Source organism: Pristiophorus japonicus, chromosome 5, assembly GCF_044704955.1.
Source record: "Pristiophorus japonicus isolate sPriJap1 chromosome 5, sPriJap1.hap1, whole genome shotgun sequence".
In the NCBI taxonomy this organism is placed as follows: domain Eukaryota; kingdom Metazoa; phylum Chordata; class Chondrichthyes; family Pristiophoridae; genus Pristiophorus; species Pristiophorus japonicus.
This window is the reverse complement of record NC_091981.1, coordinates 96,597,164-96,618,086: the sequence shown is the minus strand read 5'-3', so window position 1 is coordinate 96,618,086 and position 20,923 is coordinate 96,597,164. Positions and strand designations below refer to the sequence as shown.

At 58.1% G+C, this 20,923-nt stretch overlaps 1 protein-coding gene across 1 annotated transcript in view; it reads right to left on the bottom strand.

Annotated features, from left to right (window-relative positions):
• The window catches only part of LOC139264099 (RING finger and SPRY domain-containing protein 1-like), a 159,775-nt gene that overhangs the window by 82,460 nt on the left and 56,392 nt on the right, over positions 1 to 20,923 (bottom strand). The window contains exon 3 of the mRNA XM_070880187.1: positions 1,208 to 1,320. Within this exon, the coding sequence (XP_070736288.1) occupies positions 1,208 to 1,320 (113 nt within the window). The remainder of the gene's footprint in view (positions 1 to 1,207; positions 1,321 to 20,923) is intronic.

Below are 20,923 nucleotides of genomic sequence, written 5' to 3'. Positions count from 1 at the left end.
AGGGGTTGACTTATGAGTTAAGGGTGAGTAGGTTGGGCCTATACTCATTGGAGTTTAGAAGAATGAGAGGTGATCTTATTGCAACATATAAGATACTGAGGGTGCTTGACAAGTTAGATGTAGAGAGGATGTTTCCCCCCCTGGGGAATCTAGAACTAGGGGGCATAGTTTCAAAATAAGGGGTTGCCCATTTAAAACTGAGATGAGGACGAATTTCTCAGAGAGTTGTAAACCTGTGGAACTCTCTGCCCCAGAGAGCTGTGGAGGATGGGTCATTGAACATATTTAAGGTGGCGATAAACAGATTTTTGAATGATAAGGGAGTGAAGGGTTATGGGGAATGGGCGGGGAAGTGGAGCTGAGCCCAAGACCAGATCAGCCATGATCTTATTAAATGGCAGAGCAGACTCGAGGGGCCAAATGGTTTACTCTTATGTTCTTATGTTCTTAAATAGAGAGAAACTGTTCCCAGTGGTGGAAGGGTCGAGAACCAGAGGACACAGATTTAAGGTGATTGGCAAAAGAACCAAAGGCAACATGAGGAAAAACTTTTTTATACAGCGAGTGGCTAGGATCTGGATCTGCACTGCCTGAAAATGTTGTGGAGGCAGACTCCATCGTGGCTTTCAAAAGGGAATTGGATAAATATCTGGAGGAAAAAAATTTGCACGGCTACAGGGAAAGGACGAGAGAGTGGGACTTCCTGAAGTGCTCTTGCAGAGAGCCAGCACGGGCTTGACGGCTGAATAGCCTCCTTCTGCGCTGCAACCTTTCTATTATCCTGGGAGCGAATGTACATCAGCTTTCATGCGACAAACCAACAGTTAAAAAAACACAAGTCCCAAATGATATTAAAAGAGTAAGCATGCAGCATGTGTACCATGAGAATAATACAAATAAATCTTATCATATCTGTAACAAAGTACTGACACTATGATAAATTATCTACACTGCTGTTGCTGAATGTAATCATTCTATGAAGTTAACATAAGGGTATACAGCCAGTTACAATCATCACAACAAAGTGTTCTAGCTGAACCTTTTCCAAGAAACTGCAATTAATTAGGTATTTGTAAACTTGTAAATCAAATTCAAGCCTCGGGTAGTGTGCTGCATAACTACCAGGCAAACAGAAAGTGGTTTACCTCCATTTTGTAAGTTGATAAAGTTATGGAAACACAGCACGGAAACAAAATCTATGATTTACCTTGGTAGGCAGTGGACATTCATCTAGTAATAAAGTGATCACGACAGGACCCAAAGGGTCTTCTAAAGGGATGACGTCTATCAGTGAGAGGACGACATCCAGCCAACCACGATCTGGAATAAAAATCAATGTTAATATAAAGTTAACTGTTACAGGAACACAAGTCAGCTTGTGTCCCTGTAACAGTCAGCTTGGAGTCACTGCTACTGTGGTGATTGAGGTAGACACACATGTGCAAAGCTGACGGTGACACATTAGGACATTTAGCAATGCACACTCGCAGCAAGGATCCTCACTCACTAGAAGTGAATGTTGGTGTGCACGCATGATTTGTCCATCTATTAATTTAACCTACTTCCAACCTTACAATTAGGGCTTACCATGTGAACACTAGACTTACTATTCGAGATGGCAGGCCAGACAATGTGTTACTGCTCCAACATGTGGGAGCTGGTGGACACCGTTGAGGTCCCCGGCGACCACATCTGCAGTAAGTTTTGGCTGCTCGAGGAACTTCGGCTCCATGCTGATGAGCTGGAGTCTGGGCTTCAAACACTGCACTACATCAGCAAGGGGGAGAGCTACCTGGACGCTGTGTTCCAGGAGGCAGTCACACCCCTTAGGTTAAATAATTCAAATTTGGTTTGTGGTCAGGGACAGGAGGGTATGACTACGAGTGAGGCAGGTATGGGGACCCAGGACATAGTGATTGAGGAGCCTCAGCCCTTGCTCTTGTCCAACAGGTTCGAGGCTCTTACTCCCTGTGTGGATGAGAGCAATGACTGCAGGGAGGATGAGCAAACTGACCACAGCACCATGGTACAGGGGGCCATTCAAGTTGGGGGAGTAAAAAGAAATGTGGTAGTGGTAGGGGACAGTATAGTTAGGGGGATAGATACTGTTCTCTGCAGCCGAGAACTTGAGTCCCGAAGGCTATGTTGCCTGCCCGGTGCCAGGGTTAAGGACATCTCCTCTGGGCTGGAGAGGAACTTGGAGTGGGAGGGGGAAGCTTCAATTGTTGTGGTCCACGCAGGTACCAATGACATAGATAGGACAAACAAAGAGGTTCTGTTGAGGGAGTATGAGCAGCTAAGGACTAAATTAAAAAGAAGAACCACAGAGGTAATAATCTCTGGATTACTACCTGAGCCACGAGCAAAGTTGCATAGGGTAAGTAGGATCAGAGAAAAGAAAGCGTATCTCAAAGATTGTTGTGGGAGGAATGAGGTTCAATTCATGGGGCACTGGCACCAGTATTGGGATAAGAGGGAGCTGTTCCGTCGGGACGAACTTCATTTAAGAACATAAGAACATAAGAATTAGGAACAGGAGTAGGCCATCTAGCCCCTCGAGCCTGCTCCGCCATTCAATAAGATCATGGCTGATCTGGTCGTGGACTCAGCTCCACTTACCTGCCCTCTCCCCGTAACCCTTAATTCCCTTATTGGTTAAAAATCTATCGATCTTTGACTTGAAAACATTCAATGAGCTAGCCTCAACTGCTTCCTTGGGCAGAGAATTCCACAGATTCACAACCCTCTGGGAGAAGAAATTCTTTCTCAACTCGGTTTTAAATTGGCTCCTCCGTATTTTGAGGCTGTGCCCCCTAGTTCTAGTCTCCCCGACCAATGGAAACAACCTCTCTGCCTCTATCTTGTCTATCCCTTTCATGATTTTAAATGTTTCTATAAGATCACCCCTCATCCTTCTGAACTCCAAAGAGTAAAGACCCAGTCTACTCAATCTATCATCATAAGGTAACCCCCTCATCTCCGGAATCAGCCTAGTGAATCGTCTCTGTACCCCCTCCAAGGCTAGTATATCCTTCCTTGAGTAAGGTGACCAAAACTGCACGCAGTACTCCAGGTGCGGCCTCACCAATACCCTGTACAGTTGCAGCAGGACCTCCCTGCTTTTTTGTACTCCATCCCTCTCACAATGAAGGCCAACATTCCATTTGCCTTCCTAATTACCTGCTGCACCTGCAAACTAACTTTTTTTTGGGATTCATGCACAAGGAGTCTGTCGGTCGCCTTCCTATCCCTCGACCAAGAGAAGGCGTTCGACAGGGTGGATCACGACTATCTGCTCGGAACTCTGCGCGCTTTCGGGTTCGGGACGCATTTCGTCGCCCGGATCCGACTTTTGTACGCCGCCGCGGAGTGTCTGATTAAGGTTAACGGGTCCTTGACGGCGCCCCTTCGCTTTAGGAGAGGGGTGCGCCAGGGATGCCCCATGTCCGGCCAGTTATACGCCGTTTGCGTGGAGCCTTTCCTGCGCCTCTTGCGGACGAGGTTGACGGGACTGGCTCTGCAAGGGCCGGGCGTGGAGGTCGTCCTCTCGGCTTACGCCGATGACGTGCTCCTCGCGGTAGAGGATCCCGCTGACCTGCGGAGGATGCGTGAGTGCCAGGAGATTTACTCGGCCGCGTCCTCCGCCAGGATCAACTGGGAGAAATGTTCCGGACTCCTGGTGGGTCAGTGGCGGGTGGACTCCCTGCCGGAGGAGCTCAGGCCTTTTGCCTGGAGCACGACCCATCTCCTCTATCTGGGAGTCTACCTTAGCCCCGATGAGGGAGCCTGGCCGGCGAACTGGCAGGAGCTGGAGGCCAAGGTCGCCGCTCGCCTAGGGCGCTGGACAGGACTGCTCCGAGTGCTGTCCTACAGGGGTCGAGCGCTAGTCATAAACCAGCTGGTGGCCGCAATGCTGTGGTACCGGCTGGTCACTTTGACCCCTCCCCCTGCGTTTGTCGCCAAGATACAGAAGAAGCTGGTGGACTTCTTCTGGAACAACAGGAAGCACTGGGTCTCTGCCGCGGTCTTGAGTCTCCCGCTTGAGGAGGGCGGTCAGTCGTTGGTGTGCGTCAGCGCCCAGCTCGCGACTTTCCGTCTTCAGACCCTGCAGAGATACCTTTACGTCGAGCCCCCTCCTAGGTGGTGCGCTCTGGCGAGGTATTTCTTCCGCCAGCAGCGCGACCTCAATTATGACACGCAGCTCCTGTTTGTGAACTTGGGGGGGTGCCAGGACCGCCCTCCGGGAGCTGCCTGTCTTTTACAGGGAACTCATCAGGGTCTGGAACAAAGTCTCCACCAAGCGCAGTTCTCCGCCGGCTGGAGTGGCGGCCGTCCTGCAGGAACCGCTGCTCGGGAATCCGTACCTCCACGGCCGAGGTTTTATGTGGCGGTCGGAAGAGAGGGCTGTGGCTGGTGAGGTGACCAGGGTCAGGGACCTGCTCGATGGCGGAGGAGCGGGCTGGATGGCGCCAGACACGCTGGCGCGGCGCCTAAATTCTGCCAACGTCCGCCACGCGGCCGATGCCATCGAGTCGCTAAAAACAGCTCTGGGCCCTGACTCCGTTAGGTGCATCGAGGAGGCTCAAGCACGTGGGGAGATCCCGTCCGAACTGACTCCCGTCCGGACGGAATTCCTCATCGGCGCCAAACCCCGGAACCTCCCTCGGGGGCCGGCGCCTCACAACTTGAGCCGCCTCGGGGAAATCCCCTCCGTGCCTTTCAGTTCCGCGCGGAGGGGTTTCCTGTACGGGCTGCTCCTGCACACCCTCAACTTTGCCATCCTCGCCGGCCGTCCGGACACGCCATGGCGTACCATCTTGCCGTCCGGAGGAGGCGGGGGTCCCCGATGGAGGGCACTCTACGCAGGGGTCCTCCCACTATTCATCGGGGACTTGGCCTGGAGGGTGGTGCACGGAGCAGTGCCGTGCAACAAATTTTTAAGCCGGTTCACGGACTCCCAGGCCGCCTGCAATTTCTGCGGTCTGGAGGATTCCGTGTTCCATGTTTTTATTGAGTGCACAAGGTTGCAGCCCCTGTTCCATTATTTGAAGGGGCTGCTCCTGAAATTCTGGCTGCACTTCAGTCCCACTCTCCTGATCTTTGGGCACCCTGTGCGGAGGGGTGCGGGTAGGTCCGAGGGCCTCCTCGTAGGACTGCTCCTGGGCACGGCCAAGGGTGCCATCAGCCGGTCCAGGCAGCGGGCGGTCGAGGGGGTCGTTCAACCTGACTGCCTGCCTCTCTTCCGCTCTTACATCCGGTCCAGGGTGTCCTTGGAGATGGAGCACGCGGTGTCCACCGGTACGCTCGCGGCCTTCTGCGAGAGGTGGGCACCGGAGGGACTGGAGTGCATCATCACGCCCGGCAACCAAATTTTAATTTGATTTTACGTTTTAAAGTTTAATTTGTTTTCATTGCCGGTGCTTTTAGTGTCCCCCTCCCCTTTTATAGGGGGCACGGAAAAAATTTGATTTTAGCGCCCCAAAAAAAACCAAAAAAAAAAAAGAAAAAAAAAGGGGCCTTGAAAATGTCTGCTGTGTCACCCAGGTCGGGTGGCATGGTTTTAATGTTTATGTTTTTGCAGGTAAACTCAAAAGAGTTTCATGCACAAGGACCAATTGTGGAGCAGTGGAGGCGTGTCCTGCTCAGTTGGAGCTGTGAGCAGTGAGGAGAGCTGCTATCAACTTGAGCTCCTGCCTGGAGAGCCCTGAGACCAGCCCAGGAAGAAAAGGAAGGAAGGGGCTTCACCACCAACTTTCACCCAGAGGGAGAGGAGGAGAAAAGAAAACTTTGTACATCTTTTTACCATTCTGCAAAGAGTTGGAGAGAGGGGGAAAAACCAGCAACAAACCAGTGTGGAAGGAGGGAGACTCTACATTTCTACAGGTGGGTGTGGGTGCATTTCCCAAAAAGACTTTGTTATATCGGTGGGGGGAGGAAAGAAGACCACTGAGGGTCGGAACATCGCGGGGGGTGTGTGTGTGTGGAAAGTGTGTGTGGGGGCCTTGCTTACAACTAGGCCCCCCCCACAATTGGAACCCCCCCCCCCCCAAATTGCCTAGCCTGGGATAGCTGGAGCTAGCAGGCTGAAGATTTTTCTTAATCACCCAATTAAACATCGTTGGGAGTGTGTGCCTGGTGGCTCTAGCTGCCCCAGGTGAAGACATCTTCTCCCCTCACCTGAAGACAAACCCAAAGACTGTGCTTGTGTGTTTTGCCATCTGGGGAGTGCACCCACCCACAGCTGCGAGGGGAGACCTGCCCTCGCAGTTCCCCCCCCCTTCCCACCCCCTTCTTTCTCTGTTACTCTGTTTCTCCCCTCTCTCTCTGAGGCCCCTTTCTCCTAATTTAAAAAAAAACAATTGAGACAACTGAGCAGAGGGAGCAAGGCCCCTCCCCAATTGCCAGCTAGGGGAGAGGTGCCTCGTTAAGGGCTCCTCTGCTCAGTTAATATACGAGGCCAATAAAGACCAGTAAGGCCTGTGACTTTGGGGTGGGTGTAGCCCTTAAAGGGACCCCGTGATGGCGACCCCATCCACGCCGGTGGCAGGGCCAGCGAAGACGTATGCGCAGGTGGCAACCGCTTCCATGGCACCTCCTGCGCCACCCGCTGCCCTGCCACCATTCAGACTCATTACAAAAAAACACGGGGTCAAGAGCTACACTCACCCCACAATGAGCATTGAGGAGTGCGTGCGGGCGATGGCTGGGGTAGTCGGCCCCTCGGCCATTGTCGCAGCCTCCAAGATGTCTGGGAAGGCTGTTTTCTTCCTGGGGTCGGAGCGGGTGGTGTCCCTGGCCCTCGAAAAGGGGCTCACGGTGGGCGGGACGTTCCTGCCGGTGGACCCTCTCGAGGCCACCGCGCAGAGGGTCATCATATCGAACGTCCCGCCCTTTGTTCCCGCTGGGCTCCTCCTCCCTCACCTACACCAACTGGGGGAGGTAAGGTCGGGGATCAACCCCATACCGCTCGGCCTCAGGGAGAGCAGCCTGCGCCACGTGTTCTCCTTCCGCCGCCAGCTCTTTGTCCGGCTGGCGCGGGAGGAGACGACGGAGGGGTCTTTTAATGTGGTGCACGAGGGGACTGCCTACCGCGTCTTCTGGACGTTGGACGGCGTGCGGTGCCATGCCTGCAGAGAGGTGGGGCACATTCGCAAGAACTGCCCCGCCTCCAAGGCCGCCAAACCACCGAAGGCGGCCAAGGCTGGCGCCGCCGCCACCCCTCCCCCTAGTTGCGTCCGCGTGCCGGGAGCCATAGGTGCGCGGGCATCGTCGGAGGCCTTTGTTTTCGGGGCCTCCGGCGGAGGGGAGGGAGAGCGTCCGAACGGAAGGAAGGCGCGGGACAAGGCAAAACATCCAGAGGCGGGTCCCCTCGGTGCGCCAGACAATTTGTTTACCGCGCTCGGCCCAACCCAGTCACCGGCGAGCGCGGGGTGCCCTGAGCCCGTGCCCGAGCCCTTGAACAACACCGCAGAGGGGCCCGGGCGCGGGCAAGAAAAGAAAAAGGGGAGGGCGGAGCGGGAGGCCTCGGCAGACATGGAGGTCTCCCTGCCTCAGCGCACCTCCAGCAACAAAAGGAGGCGCCGCTCCGTTGAGGCGGAGGGGGAACAACATCCCTCCGCGGAGGAGTCGGTGCCCGCCGCGTGTCCCGCGTCCCCCACCAACGCCCCCAAGCAGTGCCGTAGGCGGGAGGAGTCTGTCCCCGGGGAGGGTGAGACAGTCGAGGCTGCTGAGCCTCTGCCTCCCGGGGATGGCGTGGAAGATCTGCCTGTCGGGGGGGGCGTGGGGACCGCGGAGGAATGCATTGCCGCCGGGCCGGGCGTCCCGGGGACTGAGGCGGGCGGGGCCGAAAAGGCCGAACCTGAGCCCGCCCAGCCAATACCCAACTTCCCCCGGGAGTCGCTCGACCCGGCAGAAACACAAATTATTGATTTTAATGAAACTGTAGATGCTGGGCCGGGGGGTGGCAGCGGGGAGGGGGAGGAACACCCACCCTCGCCTATTGCTGTGGAGCTGGAGCACTTGGAGAGCCTGGGGATTTCCTATGGCCGGGTCTCTCCTTGTTCCCCGGTTCCTGGGGCGGAGGGGGAACCCCTTCCGCTGTCATTTCCCGACCCAGCACCATTTTTAAAAGAGCCCAGTGGGGACTCCTCTGCCGACGATCCTGGGGGTGGGATCGGGGCAGAGCCAGGGCCGGTTGGAGCGGCCGGTTCATTTGCCGTACCTTGTGCGGTCGATGGGCCGGCTGCTGGCGGCCACCTCCCGGAGGAGGACGGGGACTCGGTGGGGGACGCGGGTGAAGACCTAGAGACCACCGCCAGCGAGGCGGTGGATCTGCTCGCGACCGCCGCCGAGACCATCCTCATTCCTGCAAAGGAACTCCGGGACTTTTTGGCCCAGAGCCGGGGTCGCTGCAACCAAGCCCGACTGGCCCTGGAAAAATGGTCCGAGCCAGAGCTGATCAAGGGGTCCGTCCGCGCCGCCGTCAAAACCTTGGCCGCGGGCGGGCCCTTGACAAAGGCGCAACACCTTGAGCTGCGTGAGCTCGAGGGACTCCTCGCTGGGCTGCGGAGGGAGCGGAGTTCAACAAAAGACTCCGCTCCCTCCCCCACAATAGGTTAAGGTAGAGGTTGCACTATGCTTTTGCCATGAAGATAACCATAGCCAGCCTCAACATCAACGGCGGCAGAGGGGCACGCCGTAGATGTGCCAATTTTTCGCTCCTGCGGGAGGGGAAATATGCGGTGTGCTTCCTGCAAGAAACCCACACCGTTCCGGGAGACGAAGCCACGTGGCTCCTGGAATGGCAAGGAGAGGTCCGCATGAGCCACCTCACCGCCATTTCTAGTGGGGTGGCCATCTTGCTGGGCCCGCATTTTCAGCCGGAGATCTTGGGGGTCGAGGAGCCCGTGCCAGGCCGCTTGCTGCACGTAACGGTTCGCCTGGGGGACGTGCCGCTCCATCTCGTGAACGTGTACGCCCCTCAGCCCGGCCCGCAGCAAACGCGCTTCTTTGAAGAGGTGTCCGCTCTTCTTGGCTCCGTCGACGTCGGCGACTGCATTGTCCTCGGGGGGGATTTTAACTGCACCCTCGGGGCGAGGGACCGCTCCGGTGCCCCGCAGTGCATGACGGCGATGGAGAAGTTGAGGGACCTGGTCGGGTCCTTCGACTTGGTGGACGTCTGGCGAAATCTCCACCCCGACTCCAGCGCCTTTACTTGGGTGAGGCCTGGAGTTGGATGGTCTAGAGTCGACCGCCTTTACGTGTCTCGGGCGTACGTTTCCTGCGTCCCGGCGGCCTCCATGCGGCCGGTGCCGTGTTCGGACCACCACCTGGTGTGGGCGGAGCTCGCTTCGCTCCGCGCGAGGACGGGGTCCGCGTACTGGCACTTTAACAACCGGCTGCTGGAGGACGTGCGGTTCCAGGACTCGTTCCGTCGATTCTGGTCCGACTGGAGAAGGAAGCAGGGGGGCTTCCCCTCCTTGAGGCTATGGTGGGACGTGGGCAAGGCTCACGTCCGCGTCTTCTGTCAAGAGTACGCGAGGGGGTCGACCAAGAGGCGGGCGGCCAGAGTCGGGCGCCTAGAAAAAGAGGTGCTCGACCTGGAAGCCCGTCTCGGTCAAGTCGTCCAGGACCCGGCCCTGCGGACGGTGTACGAAGCGAAGAAGGCCGCGCTGAAGGACCTGCAGCTCGTCGGGTCCCGAGGCGCGTTCGTGAGGTCGCGGATCCGGTTCCTGCGGGATCTGGACCGCGGCTCCCCTTTCTTCTACTCGCTGGAAAAAAGGCAGAGTGTCCGTAATCAGCTCTTGACGCTGCTGGCCGACGACGGCTCTCTCGTCTCGGATCCGGAGGGCGTCAACAACAGGGCCCGTGAATATTACGGGGCTCTGTTCTCTCCGGATCCGTCCAGCGAGGAAGCGCGTAGAGTTTTGTGGGAGGACGGAGGGCGCCGAAAATCTGGAAGCTCCGCTAAGCCTGGCGGAGCTGACCGGTGCCCTCGACCGGCTCTCGAGGGGAAAATCCCCGGGGCTGGACGGGCTGACCGTGGAGTTCCACAGGGCGTTCTGGGACGTCCTGGGGGGCGACTACGCGCGGGTCCTGGGGGAAAGTCTGGCGACCGGGGAGATGCCCCTCTCTTGGCGCAGGGCAGTCATCGTCCTGCTGCCTAAGAAGGGCGATCTCCGCCTCCTTAAGAACTGGCGCCCGGTCTCCCTCCTCAGCACGGACTACAAAATCTTTGCCAGGGCGATGTCTGCTCGCCTTGGTGCCGTGCTGGACCACATGATCCACCCCGACCAGTCCTACACGGTCCCGGGCCGGACAATCCACGATAACATCCATCTGGTCCGGGACCTCATCCATTGTTCCCAGGAGGCTGGTCTGTCGGTCGCCTTCCTATCCCTCGACCAAGAGAAGGCGTTCGACAGGGTGGATCACGACTATCTGCTCGGAACTCTGCGCGCTTTCGGGTTCGGGACGCATTTCGTCGCCCGGATCCGACTTTTGTACGCCGCCGCGGAGTGTCTGATTAAGGTTAACGGGTCCTTGACGGCGCCCCTTCGCTTTAGGAGAGGGGTGCGCCAGGGATGCCCCATGTCCGGCCAGTTATACGCCGTTTGCGTGGAGCCTTTCCTGCGCCTCTTGCGGACGAGGTTGACGGGACTGGCTCTGCAAGGGCCGGGCGTGGAGGTCGTCCTCTCGGCTTACGCCGATGACGTGCTCCTCGCGGTAGAGGATCCCGCTGACCTGCGGAGGATGCGTGAGTACCAGGAGATTTACTCGGCCGCGTCCTCCGCCAGGATCAACTGGGAGAAATGTTCCGGACTCCTGGTGGGTCAGTGGCGGGTGGACTCCCTGCCGGAGGAGCTCAGGCCTTTTGCCTGGAGCACGACCCATCTCCTCTATCTGGGAGTCTACCTTAGCCCCGATGAGGGAGCCTGGCCGGCGAACTGGCAGGAGCTGGAGGCCAAGGTCGCCGCTCGCCTAGGGCGCTGGACAGGACTGCTCCGAGTGCTGTCCTACAGGGGTCGAGCGCTAGTCATAAACCAGCTGGTGGCCGCAATGCTGTGGTACCGGCTGGTCACTTTGACCCCTCCCCCTGCGTTTGTCACCAAGATACAGAAGAAGCTGGTGGACTTCTTCTGGAATAACAGGAAGCACTGGGTCTCTGCCGCGGTCTTGAGTCTCCCGCTTGAGGAGGGCGGTCAGTCGTTGGTGTGCGTCAGCGCCCAGCTCGCGACTTTCCGTCTTCAGACCCTGCAGAGATACCTTTACGTCGAGCCCCCTCCTAGGTGATGTGCTCTGGCGAGGTATTTCTTCCGCCAGCAGCGTGACCTCAATTATGACACGCAGCTCCTGTTTGTGAACTTGGGGGGTGCCAGGACCGCCCTCCGGGAGCTGCCTGTCTTTTACAGGGAACTCATCAGGGTCTGGAACAAAGTCTCCACCAAGCGCAGCTCTCCGCCGGCTGGAGTGGCGGCCGTCCTGCAGGAACCGCTGCTCGGGAATCCGTACCTCCACGGCCGAGGTTTTATGTGGCGGTCGGAAGAGAGGGCTGTGGCTGGTGAGGTGACCAGGGTCAGGCACCTGCTCGATGGCGGAGGAGCGGGCTGGATGGCGCCAGACACGCTGGCGCGGCGCCTAAATTCTGCCAACGTCCGCCACGCGGCCGATGCCATCGAGTCGCTAAAAACAGCTCTGGGCCCTGACTCCGTTAGGTGCATCGAGGAGGCTCAAGCACGTGGGGAGATCCCGTCCGAACTGACCCCCGTCCGGACGGAATTCCTCATTGGCGCCAAACCCCGGAACCTCCCTCGGGGGCCGATGCCTCACAACTTGAGCCGCCTCGGGGAAATCCCCTCCGTGCCTTTCAGTTCCGCGCGGAGGGGTTTCCTGTACGGGCTGCTCCTGCACACCCTCAACTTTGCCATCCTCGCCGGCCGTCCGGACACGCCATGGCGTACCATCTTGCCGTCCGGAGGAGGCGGGGGTCCCCGATGGAGGGCACTCTACGCAGGGGTCCTCCCACTATTCATCGGGGACTTGGCCTGGAGGGTGGTGCACGGAGCAGTGCCGTGCAACAAATTTTTAAGCCGGTTCACGGACTCCCAGGCCGCCTGCAATTTCTGCGGTCTGGAAGAGTCCGTGTTCCATGTTTTTATGGAATGCACAAGGTTGCAGCCCCTGTTTTATTATTTGAAGGGGCTGCTCCTGAAATTCTGGCTGCACTTCAGTCCCACTCTCCTGATCTTTGGGCACCCTGTGCGGAGGGGAGCGGGTAGGTCCGAAGGCCTCCTCGTAGGACTGCTCCTGGGCACGGCCAAGGGTGCCATCAGCCGGTCCAGGCAGCGGGCGGTCGTTCAACCTGACTGCCTGCCTCTCTTCCGCTCTTACATCCGGTCCAGGGTGTCCTTGGAGATGGAGCACGCGGTGTCCATCGGTACGCTCGCGGCCTTCCGCGAGAGGTGGGCACCGGAGGGACTGGAGTGCATCATCACGCCCGGCAACCAAATTTTAATTTGATTTTACGTTTTTAAGTTTAATTTGTTTTAATTGCCGGTGCTTTTAGTGTCCCCCTTCCCTTTTATAGGGGGCACTGTGGAAAATTGTGATTTTAGTGCCCAAAAAAAAACCAAAAAAAAAAAATGGGCCTTAAAAATGTCTGTTGTGTCACCCTGGTCGGGTGGCATGGTTTTAATGTTTATGTTTTTGCAGGTAAACTCAAAAGAGTTTCATGCACAAGGACCAATTGTGGAGCAGTGGAGGCGTGTCCTGCACAGTAGGAGCTGAGCTGCAGAGAGAGAGCAGCTATCAACTTTTGCTCCTGCCTGGAGAGCCCTGAGACCAGCCCAGGAAGAGAAGGAAGGAAGGGGCTTCACCATCAACTTTCACCCAGAGGGAGAGGAGGAGAAAAGAAAACTTTGTACATCTTTTTACCATTCTGCAAAGAGTTGGAGAGAGGGGGAAAAGACCAACAACAACAACATCCAGTGTGGAAGGAGGGAGACTCTACAATTCTACAGGTGGGTGTTGGTGCAGTCCCAAAAAGACTTTGTTGAATCGGTGGGGGGAGGAAAGAAGACCACTGAGGGCCGGAACATCGCGGGGGGTGTGTGTGTGTGGAAAGTGTGTGTGGGGGCCTTGCTTACAACTAGGCCCCACACACAATTGAACCCCCCCCCCAATTGCCTAGCCTGGGATAGCTGGAGCTGCCAGGCTCAAGAATTTCCTTAATCACCCTAATTAAACATCGTTGGGAGTGTGTGCCTGGTGGCTCGAGCTGCCCCAGGTGAAGACATCTTCTCCCCTCACCTGAAGACCACCCCAAAGACTTTGTGTTTTGCCATCTGGGGATTGCACCCACCCACAGCTGCGAGGGGAGACCTGCCCTCGCAGTTCCCCCCCCCTTCCCACCCCCCTCTCTCTTTCTCTGTTACTCTATTTCTCCCCTCTCTCTCTGAGGCCCCTTTCTCCTAATTTAAAAAAAAAAACAATTGAGACAACTGAGCAGAGGGAGCAAGGCCCCTCCCCAATTGCCAACTAGGGGAGTGGTGCCTCGTTAAGGGCTCCTCTGCTCAGTTAAATATACAAGGCCAATAAAGACCATTAAGGCCTGTGACTTTGGGGTGGGTGTAGCCCTTAAAGGGACCCCGTGATGGCGACCCCATCCACACCGGTGGCAGGGCCAGCGAAGACGTATGCGCAGGTGGCAACCGCTTCCACGGCACCTCCTGCGCCACCCGCTGCCCTGCCACCTTTTCAACTTATAACCAGGAAACACGGGGTCAAGAGCTACACTCACCCCACAATGAGCATTGAGGAGTGCGTGCGGGCGATGGCTGGGGTAGTCGGCCCCTCGGCCATTGTCGCGGCCTCCAAGATGTCTGGGAAGGCTGTTTTCTTCCTGGGGTCGGAGCGGGCGGTGTCCCTGGCCCTTGAAAAGGGGCTCACGGTGGGCGGGACGTTCCTGCCGGTGGACCCTCTCGAGGCCACCGCGCAGAGGGTCATCGTGTCAAACGTCCCGCCCTTTGTTTCCGCTGAGCTCCTCCTCCCTCACCTACACCAACTGGGGGAGGTAAGGTCAGGGATCAACCCCATACCGCTCGGCCTCAGGGAGAACAGCCTGCGCCACGTGTTCTCCTTCCGCCGCCAGCTCTTTGTCCGGCTGGCGCGGGAGGACATGACAGAAGGGCACTTTAATGTGGTGCACGAGGGGACTGCCTACCGCGTCTTCTGGACGTCGGACGGCGTGCGGTGCCATGCCTGCAGAGAGGTGGGGCACATTTGCAAGAACTGCCCCGCCTCCAAGGCCGCCAAACCACCGAAGGCGGCCAAGGCTGGCGCCGCCGCCACCCCTCCCCCTAGTTGCGTCCGCGTGCCGGGAGCCATAGGTGCGCGGGCATCGTCGGAGGGCTTTGTTTTCAGGGCCTCCGGCGGGGGGGAGGGAGAGCGTCCGAACGGAAAGAAGGCGCGGAACAAGGAGAAACATCTAGAGGCGGGTCCCCTCGGTGCGCCAGACAATTTGTTTACCGCGCTCGGCCCAACCCAGTCACCGGCGAGCGCGGGGTGCCCTGAGCCCGTGCCCGAGCCCTTGAACAACACCGCAGAGGGGCCCGGGCGCGGGCAAGAAAAGAAAAAGGGGGGGGCGGAGCGGGAGGCCTCGGCAGACATGGAGGTCTCCCTGCCTCAGCGCACCTCCAGCAACAAAAGGAGGCGCCGCTCCGTTGAGGCGGAGGGGGAACAACATCCCTCCGCGGAGGAGTCGGTGCCCGCCGCGTGTCCCGCGTCCCCCACCAGCGCCCCCAAGCAGCGCCGTAGGCGGGAGGAGTCTGTCCCCGGGGAGGGTGAGACAGTCGAGGCTGCCCAGCCTCTGCCTCCCGGGGATGGCGTGGAAGATCTGCCTGTCGGGGGGGGCGTGGGGACCGCGGAGGAATGCATTGCCGCCGGGCCGGGCGTCCCGGGGACTGAGGCGGGCGGGGCCGAAAAGGCCGAACCTGAGCCCGCCCAGCCAATACCCAACTTCCCCCGGGAGTCGCTCGACCCGGCAGAAACCGAAACAAATGTTAATTATGACACTGTAGATGCTGGGCCGGGGGGTGGCAGCGGGGAGGGGGAGGAACACCCACCCTCGCCTCTTGCTGTGGAGCTGGAGCACTTGGGGAGCCTGGGGATTTCCTATGGCCGGGTCTCTCCTTGTTCCCCGGTTCCTGGGGCGGAGGGGGAACCCCTTCCGCTGTCATTTCCCGACCCAGCACCATTTTTAAAAGAGCCCAGTGGGGACTCCTCTGCCGACGATCCTGGGGGTGGGATCGGGGCAGAGCCAGGGCCGGTTGGAGCGGCCGGTTCATTTGCCGTACCTTGTGTGGTCGATGGGCCGGCTGCTGGCGGCCACCTCCCGGAGGAGGACGGGGACTCGGTGGGGGACGAGGGTGAAGACCTAGAGACCACCGCCAGCGAGGCGGTGGATCTGCTCGCGGCCGCCGCCGAGACCATCCTTATTCCTGCAAAGGAACTCCGGGACTTTTTGGCCCAGAGCCGGGGTCGCTGCAACCAAGCCCGACTGGCCCTGGAAAAATGGTCCGAGCCAGAGCTGATCAAGGGGTCCGTCCGCGCCGCCGTCAAAACCTTGGCCGCGGGCGGGCCCTTGACAAAGGCGCAACACCTTGAGCTGCGCGAGCTCGAGGGACTCCTCGCTGGGCTGCGGAGGGAGCGGAGTTCAACAAAAGACTCCGCTCCCTCCCCCACAATAGGTTAAGGTAGAGGTTGCACTATGCTTTTGCCATGAAGATAACCATAGCCAGCCTCAACATCAACAGCGGCAGAGGGGCACGCCGTAGATTTGACAATTTTTCGCTCCTGCGGGAGGGGAAATATGCGGTGTGCTTCCTGCAAGAAACCCACACCGTTCCGGGAGACGAAGCCACGTGGCTCCTGGAATGGCAAGGAGAGGTCCGCATGAGCCACCTCACCGCCATTTCTAGTGGGGTGGCCATCTTGCTGGGCCCGCATTTTCAGCCGGAGATCTTGGGGGTCGAGGAGCCCGTGCCAGGCCGCTTGCTGCACGTAACGGTTCGCCTGGGGGACGTGCCGCTCCATCTCGTGAACGTGTACGCCCCTCAGCCCGGCCCGCAGCAAACGCGCTTCTTTGAAGAGGTGTCCGCTCTTCTTGGCTCCGTCGACGTCGGCGACTGCATTGTCCTCGGGGGGGATTTTAACTGCACCCTCGGGGCGAGGGACCGCTCCGGTGCCCCGCAGTGCATGGCGGCGATGGAGAAGTTGAGGGACCTGGGCGGGTCCTTCGACTTGGTGGACGTCTGGCGAAATCTCCACCCCGACTCCAGCGCCTTTACTTGGGTGAGGCCTGGAGTTGGATGGTCTAGAGTCGACCGCCTTTACGTGTCTCGGGCGTACGTTTCCTGCGTCCCGGCGGCCTCCATGCGGCCGGTGCCGTGTTCGGACCACCACCTGGTGTGGGCGGAGCTCGCTTCGCTCCGCGCGAGGACGGGGTCCGCGTACTGGCACTTTAACAACCGGCTGCTGGAGGACGTGCGGTTCCAGGACTCGTTCCGTCGATTCTGGTCCGACTGGAGAAGGAAGCAGGGGGGCTTCCCCTCCTTGAGGCTATGGTGGGACGTGGGCAAGGCTCACGTCCGCGTCTTCTGTCAAGAGTACGCGAGGGGGTCGACCAAGAGGCGGGCGGCCAGAGTCGGGCGCCTAGAAAAAGAGGTGCTCGACCTGGAAGCCCGTCTCGGTCAAGTCGTCCAGGACCCGGCCCTGCGGACGGTGTACGAAGCGAAGAAGGCCGCGCTGAAGGACCTGCAGCTCGTCGGGTCCCGAGGCGCGTTCGTGAGGTCGCGGATCCGGTTCCTGCGGGATCTGGACTGCGGCTCCCCTTTCTTCTACTCGCTGGAAAAAAGGCAGAGTGTCCGTAAGCAGCTCTTGACGCTGCTGGCCGACGACGGCTCTCTCGTCTCGGATCCGGAGGGCGTCAACAACAGGGCCCGTGAATATTACGGGGCTCTGTTCTCTCCGGATCCGTCCAGCGAGGAAGCGCGTAGAGTTTTGTGGGAGGACCTGCTGAAGGTCAGCCCGGAGGGCGCCGAAAATCTGGAAGCTCCGCTAAGCCTGGCGGAGCTGACCGGTGCCCTCGCCCGGCTCTCGAGGGGAAAATCCCCGGGGCTGGACGGGCTGACCGTGGAGTTCCACAGGGCGTTCTGGGACGTCCTGGGGAGCGACTACGCGCGGGTCCTGGGGGAAAGTCTGGCGACCAGGGAGATGCCCCTCTCTTGGCGCAGGGCAGTCATCGTCCTGCTGCCTAAGAAGGGCGATCTCCGCCTCCTTAAGAACTGGCGCCCGGTCTCCCTCCTCAGCACGGACTACAAAATCTTCGCCAGGGCGATGTCTGCCCGCCTTGGTGCCGTGCTGGACCACATGATCCACCCCGACCAGTCCTACACGGTCCCGGGCCGGACAATCCACGATAACATCCATCTGGTCCGGGACCTCATCCATTGTTCCCAGGAGGCTGGTCTGTCGGTCGCCTTCCTATCCCTCGACCAAGAGAAGGTGTTCGACAGGGTGGATCACGACTATCTGCTCGGAACTCTGCGCGCTTTCGGGTTCGGGACGCATTTCGTCGCCCGGATCCGACTTTTGTACGCCGCCGCGGAGTGTCTGATTAAGGTTAACGGGTCCTTGACGGCGCCCCTTCGCTTTAGGAGAGGGGTGCGCCAGGGATGCCCCATGTCCGGCCAGTTATACGCCGTTTGCGTGGAGCCTTTCCTGCGCCTCTTGCGGACGAGGTTGACGGGACTGGCTCTGCAAGGGCCGGGCGTGGAGGTCGTCCTCTCGGCTTACGCCGATGACGTGCTCCTCGCGGTAGAGGATCCCGCTGACCTGCGGAGGATGCGTGAGTGCCAGGAGATTTACTCGGCCGCGTCCTCCGCCAGGATCAACTGGGAGAAATGTTCCGGACTCCTGGTGGGTCAGTGGCGGGTGGACTCCCTGCCGGAGGAGCTCAGGCCTTTTGCCTGGAGCACGACCCATCTCCTCTATCTGGGAGTCTACCTTAGCCCCGATGAGGGAGCCTGGCCGGCGAACTGGCAGGAGCTGGAGGCCAAGGTCGCCGCTCGCCTAGGGCGCTGGACAGGACTGCTCCGAGTGCTGTCCTACAGGGGTCGAGCGCTAGTCATAAACCAGCTGGTGGCCGCAATGCTGTGGTACCGGCTGGTCACTTTGACCCCTCCCCCTGCATTTGTCACCAAGATACAGAAGAAGCTGGTGGACTTCTTCTGGAATAACAGGAAGCACTGGGTCTCTGCCGCGGTCTTGAGTCTCCCGCTTGAGGAGGGCGGTCAGTCGTTGGTGTGCGTCAGCGCCCAGCTCGCGACTTTCCGTCTTCAGACCCTGCAGAGATACCTTTACGTCGAGCCCCCTCCTAGGTGATGTGCTCTGGCGAGGTATTTCTTCCGCCAGCAGCGTGACCTCAATTATGACACGCAGCTCCTGTTTGTGAACTTGGGGGGTGCCAGGACCACCCTCCGGGAGCTGCCTGTCTTTTACAGGGAACTCATCAGGGTCTGGAACAAAGTCTCCACCAAGCGCAGCTCTCCGCCGGCTGGAGTGGCGGCCGTCCTGCAGGAACCGCTGCTCGGGAATCCGTACCTCCACGGCCGAGGTTTTATGTGGCGGTCGGAAGAGAGGGCTGTGGCTGGTGAGGTGACCAGGGTCAGGGACCTGCTCGATGGCGGAGGAGCAGGCTGGATGGCGCCAGACACGCTGGCGCGGCGCCTAAATTCTGCCAACGTCCGCCACGCGGCCGATGCCATCGAGTCGCTAAAAACAGCTCTGGGCCCTGACTCCGTTAGGTGCATCGAGGAGGCTCAAGCACGTGGGGAGATCCCGTCCGAACTGACCCCCGTCCGGACGGAATTCCTCATTGGCGCCAAACCCCGGAACCTCCCTCGGGGGCCGATGCCTCACAACTTGAGCCGCCTCGGGGAAATCCCCTCCGTGCCTTTCAGTTCCGCGCGGAGGGGTTTCCTGTACGGGCTGCTCCTGCACACCCTCAACTTTGCCATCCTCGCCGGCCGTCCGGACACGCCATGGCGTACCATCTTGCCGTCCGGAGGAGGCGGGGGTCCCCGATGGAGGGCACTCTACGCAGGGGTCCTCCCACTATTCATCGGGGACTTGGCCTGGAGGGTGGTGCACGGAGCAGTGCCGTGCAACAAATTTTTAAGCCGGTTCACGGACTCCCAGGCCGCCTGCAATTTCTGCGGTCTGGAAGAGTCCGTGTTCCATGTTTTTATGGAATGCACAAGGTTGCAGCCCCTGTTTTATTATTTGAAGGGGCTGCTCCTGAAATTCTGGCTGCACTTCAGTCCCACTCTCCTGATCTTTGGGCACCCTGTGCGGAGGGGAGCGGGTAGGTCCGAAGGCCTCCTCGTAGGACTGCTCCTGGGCACGGCCAAGGGTGCCATCAGCCGGTCCAGGCAGCGGGCGGTCGTTCAACCTGACTGCCTGCCTCTCTTCCGCTCTTACATCCGGTCCAGGGTGTCCTTGGAGATGGAGCACGCGGTGTCCACCGGTACGCTCGCGGCCTTCCGCGAGAGGTGGGCACCGGAGGGACTGGAGTGCATCATCACGCCCGGCAACCAAATTTTAATTTGATTTTACGTTTTTAAGTTTAATTTGTTTTAATTGCCGGTGCTTTTAGTGTCCCCCTTCCCTTTTATAGGGGGCACTGTGGAAAATTGTGATTTTAGTGCCCAAAAAAAAACCAAAAAAAGAAAAACACAAAAAAAAACAAAAAAAAGGGGGGAAAAAAAAAAAAAGGGCCTTGTAAATGTCTGGAGTGTCACCCAGGTCGGGTGGCACCATTTAATGTTTTATGTTTTGCAGGTGAACTCCAAAAAGAGTTTCATGCACAAGGACCCCCAGGTCCCTCTGCACCACAGCATGTTGTAATTTCTCCCCATTCAAATAATATTCCCTTTTATTGTTTTTTTCCCCCAAGGTGGATGACATTGTATTCCATCTGCCAAACCTTGGCCCATTCGCTTAACCTATCCAAATCTCCTTGCAGCCTCTCTGAGTCCTTTACACAACCCGCTTTCCCACTAATCTTAGTGTCACCTGCAAATTTTGTTGCACTACACTCTGTCCCCTCTTCTAGGTCATCTATGTATATTGTAAACAGTTGTGGTCCCAGCACTGATCCCTGTAGCACACCACTTACCACTTATTTCCAACCGGAAAAGGACCCATTTATCCCGACTCTCTGCTTTCTGTTCGCCAGCCAATTCTCTATCCATGCTAATACATTTCCTCTGACTCCGCGTACCTTTATCTTCTGCAGTAACCTTTTGTGTGGCACCTTATCGAATGCCTTTTGAAAATCTAAATACACCACATCCATCGGTACACCTCTATCCACCATGCTCGTTATATCCTCAAAGAATTCCAGTAAGTTAGTTAAACATGATTTCCCTTTCATGAATCCATGCTGCGTCTGCTTGATTGCACTATTCCTATCTAGATGTCCCGCTATTTCTTCCTTAATGATAGTTTCAAGCATTTTCCCCACTACAGATGTTAAACTAACCGGCCTATAGTTACCTGCCTTTTGTCTGCCCCCTTTTTTAAACAGAGGCGTTACATTAGCTGCTTTCCAATCCACTGGCACCTCCCCAGGGTCCAGAGAATTTTGGTAGATTATAACGAATGCATCTGCTATAACTTCCGCCATCTCTTTTAATACCCTGGGATGCATTTCATCAGGACCAGGGGACTTGTCTACCTTGAGTCCCATTAGCCTGTTCAGCACTACCTCCCTAGCGATAGTGATTGTCTCAAGGTCCTCCCTTCCCACATTCCTGTGGCCTGCAAATTTTGGCATGGTTTTTGTGTCTTCCATTGTGAAGAC